This window comes from Dipodomys ordii, unplaced genomic scaffold (genome assembly GCF_000151885.1).
Source record: "Dipodomys ordii isolate 6190 unplaced genomic scaffold, Dord_2.0 Scaffold85, whole genome shotgun sequence".
NCBI lineage: Eukaryota > Metazoa > Chordata > Mammalia > Rodentia > Heteromyidae > Dipodomys > Dipodomys ordii.
In genome coordinates this window covers 4,736,352-4,744,908 of record NW_012267301.1, presented here as the reverse complement: position 1 = coordinate 4,744,908, position 8,557 = coordinate 4,736,352, and the positions used below count along the sequence as shown (strand labels likewise).

General features: G+C 37.7%; 1 protein-coding gene across 1 annotated transcript in view; it reads left to right on the top strand.

The window, feature by feature from the left end:
* The first annotated feature begins 1,425 nt into the window (after positions 1-1,425).
* The window catches only part of LOC105992573 (collagen alpha-2(IV) chain), a 38,787-nt gene continuing 31,655 nt past the window's right edge, over positions 1,426-8,557 (top strand). The window contains 2 exon segments of the mRNA XM_013025491.1: positions 1,426-1,444; positions 4,575-4,763. Of these exon segments, the coding sequence (XP_012880945.1) occupies positions 1,426-1,444; positions 4,575-4,763 (208 nt within the window).

The window sequence follows — 8,557 nt, the reverse complement described above, 5'->3', positions numbered from 1 at the left end:
ACAAAGAAGGAGGCTACAATGCTTGATAAGAAATGTACTCATTATCTTGCCCATGTAATTGTAACCCCTCTGTATGGTATTTTCACAATAAAAAATAGAGAAGAATTTCTTCATAGAGGAAGCAAATTATACTGGCTCAGCTTTCAGGAAAGGGACTAGACTCTTTTGTAGAACAAAAACTGACATGAAGAGAGATGTAAGCATTGGTTGGTGCTGATCTTTGTGGGGGTTTTTGTTTGTTTGTTTGGTTGGTTTGGGATTTTTTTTGTTTTTCTTTTTACCCTTCCTGGGGCTTGAACTCAGGATCTGGACACTGTCCCTGAGCTTCTTTTGTTCAAGGCTAGAGCTCTACTACTTGAGTCACAGTGCCACTTCCAGCTTTTTCTGAGTAATTTATTGAAGATAAGAGTCTCATGGACTTTTTCTGCCTAGGCTGAGTTTGAACTGTGATCCTCAGATCTCAGCCTCCTGAGTCACTAGTATTCACAGACGTCACCCACCAGCACTCAGCTGGTGCTGATCTTTGTAACAATGCCTTAAAAACACATTTTCCATCAAAATAACATTATTAGTCTAGTTATAAGTGAATAGTACATGAAATTTGATTGCAAGCAGAGCTTGAGAAACAAGTTACAGAAAAATCTAGTATTGACTTGTGAAAATCATAGATATGGTGATGAGTGTTGTATCCACTTAAGTATAAAGACAAGGTTAAACCATAGGTCACCGCTAACAATTAGATTGTAATGGGGAATTCATTTTGGGGGTGAGAAAGGTTTTATATTTCAGAGTTTATCCCCAGAATTTACAAACATAGACACCAAAAGGATTTCCACGTGATGCAAATCTTGAGACTAAGTCAATAAATGCCAGAGATAACCAACATATTTCATGAATATTTTAATTATGATTTAGTATGTTTTGTTGTTCTCTGGTCACTCCATGTGGCTTCAACTAAAATGAAAGAGACAGGTGTTATATTTCTATTTTCTTTACATGCTGATGTAAATAAAATAGTATTATTCTGTTACTTTTTCCCTCTAATGTCCCTCACATTAATAGAATGTGTATATGTCAGATGTATGCTTCACAAAAAAAAATTGGATACATTTGAATTTCAGTTTGCATCTCAGTTTATACTGTGCTCTGAATGAAGAAAAGGAAGCAGAAAGTAGGCATGTGATTCAAAACCCTTTCCCAATCATCTGCCTCCTTCCAAGACACAGTGTTCTGAAACTATTATCTTTATGTGGAAATAGTGGGAAATATCTCTGAAACTGACAACCAGTGAGTCAATGAAGAATAACAAAGGACTTCGTGGTAAGTAGGGGTTATGTAGAAGGTGGCCTTTGGTCTTAATGTTGTAAAGCATTTAATAAGATTTGCTAACCAACTGGCAGTCTTCCCACTGAAAGTTTTAGCAACATGACGCTATGTTTAAGAGGTATCATGTCTCCTATGAAATAAAAGTATATTTCAAAGATCTGACAAGGTATTGAGGCTGTTTGACTGGACACTTGTTTTTATGTTGAATAACCTTATGAGTGCTATGTAGTTGTGCTTTCTGTCTTTTACTGTTTCAAACTTTAGACCCTTCTTGGGGCCAAAAAAATACTTAAATTATGTTTTTCTTTCCCTGGTGAAGAATAGAAATACTATACAGTGATTAAAGTATCCAAAAGGAAAAAGCTCTTAGGGACTTCTTTGTTCTCAGCTCTTTAGGTAGGTGGCACATATCTTCTTGAGGTTACATCAGATAACCTGAGAAAGGATGACAAATTATAGTTAGAAACTGAGGTCTCCACACTTCAGATTTCCTATTTGCCTTCCAGACCTTAAGCATACATGGAAAAGTTTGATTCTTTAAATTGGATAATATCTTTATGATTTTTATAAAGATAAAGGAAGAAAGATGAAAAAGAAAAAGCTAAAAACACAAACATAAAAAGAAGGTAGACTGGGTGCTGGGGGCTCACATCTATAATCCTAGCTAATCAGCAGGCTGAGTTGTGAAGATCATGATTTGAAGCCAGCCGGAACAGGAGAGTCTGTGAGACTATTTTCTGTAACTGACCACCAAAAACCCAGAAGTGAAGCTATGGCTAAAGTGGTAGAGTTCTAGCCTTGAGCAAAAAACCTCAGGTACAGCACCCAGGCCCTGAATTCAAGCTCCAAGATGTGCCCATGCACACATGGGTGCATGCGCACACACGCGCGCACACACACACACACACACACACAGAGTAAACAGCATTTGAGCAATTTGACACTTTTGTGGTTATTATTTCCACTGTAGTATAATGACTACTGAGACAATCTAACACCTTACACCAATGCCTGAAAAACATAATTTTCTGAACTTGCTTCTATCCAAAATTTTGACCTTACTCCTAAATGTGAATAGAAGGGTGGAACTTGGATGGAAAATGGATGGAAACTGCAGAGGTAAGAAAAATAATAGTATTCTGAGAGAGATAAATATTTCAGTTAAAGACTTTCCAAGGGGGGCTGGGAAGGTGGCTCAGTGGTAGAGCGCTTGCCTTGCATGCATGAGGCTCTGGGTTCAATTCCTCAGCACCACATAAGCAGAAAAAAAAGCCGGAAGTGGTGCTGTGGCTCAAGTGGTAGAGCGCTAGCCTTGAGCTGAAGTGCTGAGGGACAGTGCCCAGGCCCAGAGTTCAAGCCCCATGACCAGCCCCCCCTCCCCCGCAAAAAAAAAAAAAAAATTTCCAAGGGCTGGATGTAACCATCTTGGTCCATAGGCCCAGCTATTTGGGAGGCAGGAGGTAGAGGATCTCAGATGGAGACCAGCATGGACAAAATTAGTTCAAGTTCCTCTCTGCAAAAAAAATGCTGAAAGCAAAAGTGCTGGACATGTGGCTCAAATGGTAGGGCACTAGCCTCAAGAATTCAGCCTGTAGTTCAATTTCCAGAACAATCCACTGAAGCAACATTTGAGACCTCAGAGTTGAGCTACAAGTGACTGTCACACCCTCCAGAGTCCTCATGTTCAATGCATGTAACTGCCTATTAATTATAGATGCTGTTTAAAGGGGCAGTAGCTCTAGGGATAGGGAAACATATGAGCGATACAGATAAAAGCAGGAATTCTGTAAGAGGCAAATGCAAGTGTAGCTAGTGTCTCATTCATTACTTAGACACTTAGACTCTAGATAAGAAAATAGCTTTTGGGGCTGGGAAGGTGGCTCAGTGGTAGAATGCTTGCCTTGCGTGCATGAAGCCCTGGGTTTGATTCCTCAGCACCACATAAGCAAAAATAAAAAAAGCCGTAAGTGACACTGTGGCTCAAGTGGTAGAGTGCTAGGCTTGAGATGAAGAGCTGAGGGACAGGGCCCAGCTCCAGGGTTCAGGCCCCATGACCGGACGCCCTCCAAAAATAAAAATAATTTTTTGAAAAAGAAAATAGCTTTCATATATTTGATCCTTTTTGATAGAGGTCTAGTAGAGCACAGCACTACTTGATAAATCTGATAGCTCTGAGTACAGGTCTTCAGTGACCATCTCTTCCATTTTCTCAAGCTATTGAAAATTTACAAAGAAGGATTTGGGGAAATACTTGATGTTTATTTCTCATGGCCTTTCAATTTCCTAATGACATTTGTACAAATCTCAGTTGGTCTAGAGGTCTATTCTTTGAGGAAAATGTGTTACCTTGCCAGGAAGTGTAAAAATTATCTCTATCACCTCCTACCCAAAGTTAAAGTTTTCTTTAGAAATATAAAACTTTTCTTCTATGCTGAAATTTAGTCCTTATGCTTATGATATCATTTAGAGGGACACAAATGCAATAATGTACTCCTTATATACAATGTGTGTGAATGTAGTAAATGACCATTCTATTTCCAAAACTCTCCAGTTTTAGTCACAAATTTCCAGCTGCCACCAACCTGCATTATGTTATGTGACCTCTAGAATTCTCAGTGCCCAAGTCATCTTTTGGATATGCTCAAAATAATTCAAGTTTTCCTAATATAGTACTGCCAACCTTGAATATTATTTTACTCCAGCATTTTATAATATTGGATAAGTATGTATATCCAGATGATTTTCACATGAGTTCCTAAGTGGAAAAGGAGGCCAATATTGTAATGTTATTCTCCAAACATGAGTTCTATTGTCTCTCGCTACCTCATAAAACCACATGACCTGTCACCGTTCTCCATTGAATGCATTTATTACCTACTAAAGACCAATGCTCAGTGCAATTTAACTTGCTTTTACTATATAATTTGAGGTACATAATTGACATATAACTCATTTGAAGGAAAATGCCTTGAGGTCCTCTATTATGGACATCTACACTTAGAATGTCAATACCAATACTGATTGAAAATAAACTGTCCACTTTCAATAAAAAATAAAGCCCAAATTTATGAATTTTCTTGATGGGCTCCATCTTTTCCTTTTTTTCTGGGAGAAGGTACCTGATATATGCATATGCAATATTGGATATTTATGGGAGTTGGGCGTGAAGCTAATTTGCAAAATGACAATTCATTCCAGAAGCAACACCTTTAGGTTTGTAAAAGTTACTCTGTAATTTTTTAAGACAGTGACAATCTTTAGCAATCGGGGTGGAGAAAATTTGAAATATATAACACGAGAGTGCTCCAGTCAGTTTATTCAGAAGGAAGTGACTGAAGAGTTACACCGAAATTCACCCCGGGTGAAGTACAAACCAACTGGACGAACCATGGACCTGCTCCTTTTCCTTCCCTTCTTGTGTCTGGCCATATTTTCAGGTAAGAGCATCACAGCTGATGACTTTGTTTTCATATTTCTAAGTAAAGAATGAAAAAGGTTGAGTGGTTGAAGCACTAAGAGCTAAAAATAAGAACTCTCCACCAGACAGAGATAGTAATATAGGAAAATAAATGGGGACCTGATGCAACAAGAGTATATGACTTGATGCTGTCAAAGAGAAGGAAATGAAAATGGAGGAGAAAGGCAAGGCATTTGACTACAAAGGATGTGTTCAGGCTAAAAATCATTAAGAGAACATGGGCATATTCGGGCTTGTGTTTCAGAAGAGAATATTTGTATGCTGTGGTGCTAGACCGTAAGGACAAATTAAAAACATATTTAAAACCTTTTAAAATTCATGTCATTTAGGACCACTTGCTTAAGTGAAACTTTCTTGTTTCTCCTCCTCCTCCTACCTCTTGTTCTTGCTCCTCCTCTTCTTCCTCCTCCTCTTCCTCCTCTTCCTCCTCCTCCACTTCCTCCCTCTTGTTTATTGTGCCAGTCCCAGGGCTTGAATTAGGACCTGGTCCTTATCCTTGAGCTTTTTTTGCTCAAGACTGGCACTCTTCTACTTGAGCCACAACTCCAATTTTGGCTTTTATTTTGATAGCTTATTGGACAGAAGTATTTCATATTTCTTTCCCAGGAACTGCAATTTTCAGATCTCAGCCTCCTGAGTAGCTAGAATTACAGACATGAACCACTGATGCCCAGCTGAATCTCTTTTCCTATATGACCTAAAAAATAGAAAAAACTACATTTTCTATAGGATTACATAGGAGATAACACTTGACACCATTACTGGGGTTCTCAGACTTTTGAAACTCAATCTACTTTTCTCCATTCTATAAATCAGTACAGTAGGTTTCAAAGAATTAAATTCTCCCCCAGAAACAAATCTCTCACAATAATAAATGACACGTTTTCAGGGGCTCAATTGTACAGTATATCCGTAACATGAATCACCCTTGAGTTCAATCCCCAGCACCAAAAGCAAGCCTTTAAGTTATCTTGAAATTATGGCTTCTGATTTGACCATACATCCAGTGAAAAATTACATGCACAATACTTGAACGTCCCACACTTATAAAGAAGTGGTAGCAAATTTCTTCTTATGGGTGATGTGAGGAGTTGTTTCATTTAACTAATTGTAGAAGTCATCATAGGCACTCTGTTGAGAAATCTTGATGTTACAGTTACATTGAAAATAGACAAGGTGTGAGGATAGTTATGTGAAGTCACTGTGGGGAAAGAACAAGGAGACAGAGTTAAATAATAACAGAGAGCTGGGGGTGGGGGGGCGGGGAGAAGACAGAAACAAGAGTATACCAGTTTGAGAGTGGGGAAAGAAAGCTGGGCAGTTAAAATTCTTCTCTAGACCAAGTAGTATACAAGGGCAAGTACTTTGAATACCTTGCTAGTGCACAGGATGCACTTAGCAGGTGTTTGTTAGAATAAAGTTTGGAAACCAAATGTACTGGTTATAGAAATTTGAGAGATGAGGAAGATAGATTCAAGGAAAGCAATACCAAGGACTTCTTGGAGTTTGTAAACAATTGACAAAGAAGAAATGCAAAACAAAAATGAAATCAAAGTTGAGGCCAGGTGCTGGTTTCTCATGCTGTAATCCTAGCTATTCAGGAGGCTGATCTGAGGATGGCGGTTCAAAGCCAGCCTGGGGCAGGAATGGCCGTGAGACTCTGATCTCCATTAAATCACCAGGAAACCGGAAGTGGTGCTGTGGCTCAAGTAGTAGAGCACTTACCTTGAGCTGATAGAGCTGAGGGACCATGTCTAGGCCCAGAGTTCAAGACCCATGACCCACACAAAAAAAAAATCAAAGCTGAAAATCATTATTTTCCAATTTTTAACTTAAAATAATCAAATCATAATCTACTAGTTACCTTTTAAAACCATTAAAATTATTATACCTGTAGCTCCCACCTTATAAAATTTTAATGTAAGCAATGAGATATTATTAGATTTTTACTAAGTAATCATTTATAAGTACAGAAGGAAAAAAGCTACATATTGCTAGAAAACTGATTAAATAAATTCTGATGAGTCCATACAAATGGGGTCATATGCATCCATTAAGGGAAAATAATACAGGTGTTTTGTAAGAATTGGTGTGGTGGAAACTTTGCTCCATTTTCTAGGGAGAAAACCAAGAGCAGAACAATATATGTAAATTGTGTGGGAAATACATTCTTACATGCTTGAAATAAATAGGCTACCTCTGGAATAATTGGATATTTTTTTAAAGATTTAGTAAATGACACTGTGTCCTGGGGAGAAATATTTTGGGTTAAGCAGCAAGAAAGAGGAAGAAGGGAAACTTAATTTCAAGTGTTTACAGTTTTTGCATCTTTAGCAATAGGTTCTGTCTTCTATGTCATCAATCCAGAAAACAAAAATTAACAAAATCCAGCAAGCCATTTTTTCCATTTCATATGATGTCTAATTCACTTTTACTTCATGAAAGTGACTGTTAATGAACAATGTTTAATTTCTGAAACTCAAACAACTTGTACAAACAGTGGCATATTTACTGAAATAATCCTTCCTTGTTTGTCTTTCTGCCTGTAACATGTGTAATTTTTTTCTATCGCCACGTCTGGGAAAAGCAAAGTTTGCCAACTCCTCTCCTACCTTGACTAAGAATGGACTGTCTAGTTCATTTCTCACATTGTACAGCTGATCTCTACCACTGTACCTTACTATTTATTTACCTGTTTGTACTCAGCACAAAACTTCCTAGCATCATGAGGGACTTTGTATGTCTTATTCATATTCATTCTGGTTCTTACTATAGTTCTAGCATAGTAATGGACTCTTTAAATATTTATTATTGTTAAGTAAGATGAATGACTAGATTATACTCACAGACTATTTAAGAGTTTGGTAAGCAAGTTGCTACCTCCCACCCCTGACAATGGCCTTAACCACCAGCAGAGCATGCTCAGTAGATAACAAGCAATGGTTTATTGCATTTTATTTAAATTGCCTTGAAGGTAAAGAGTTAAATAACTCCTAGAATACAAAGCAGAACAACTGACTGTTCAAATGGGAGCTTAAGGATACATTTGCAATCTCAACATTAAAATAATTTAAAGTTGTATAAAGTAAAAAAAAATATCAAGGAGGTTTATGCCAAACAAAAAACTAGTAAGCCTAAATAAATCTTTGAGAAAATAGCACATTACGCCATGTATCAACAGCTCATGCCTCTATCCTAGCTAAGCAAGAAGCTTAGATCTGAGATCAGGGTTCAGAACCAGATCTAATGGAAAAGTTCATGACTCTTATTTCCCATTAACTTGCAAAAGCTGTAAGTGGAGAGCTGAGCAAACAAGTCAAGAAAGAGCATGAGGGGAAAAAAAGAAAAACAAAAAAGGAAGAGCATGAGGCCCTCAGTTCAAGCACCCAACTGCTAGGGGAAGAAAAAAAGAAGACAAAGGAAAAGAAAGAGAGAAAGAAACTGTATATCAAGTAAATATGGAAAGAAGGCAAAGAAAACAACAATTGTATTAAGAGAGAGTTAGAAGCACAAGATCCAAAGGCAAGCATTTTTCTTAGAGATGAAAGCCATTATCATTCATTATTTTTCAGATCCCAGTTAATTTGGAATAAAATCTAAAAAGAATTGCACACACACACACACACACACACACACACACATTGAGCTATGTGTAGTATTCTAAATCAAATTGGAATACCAGATAGATTACACAAATGATGAAACATAGGTTGCAAAACATAATCACATGGGAGGCGGGGGGGGGGGGGGGGG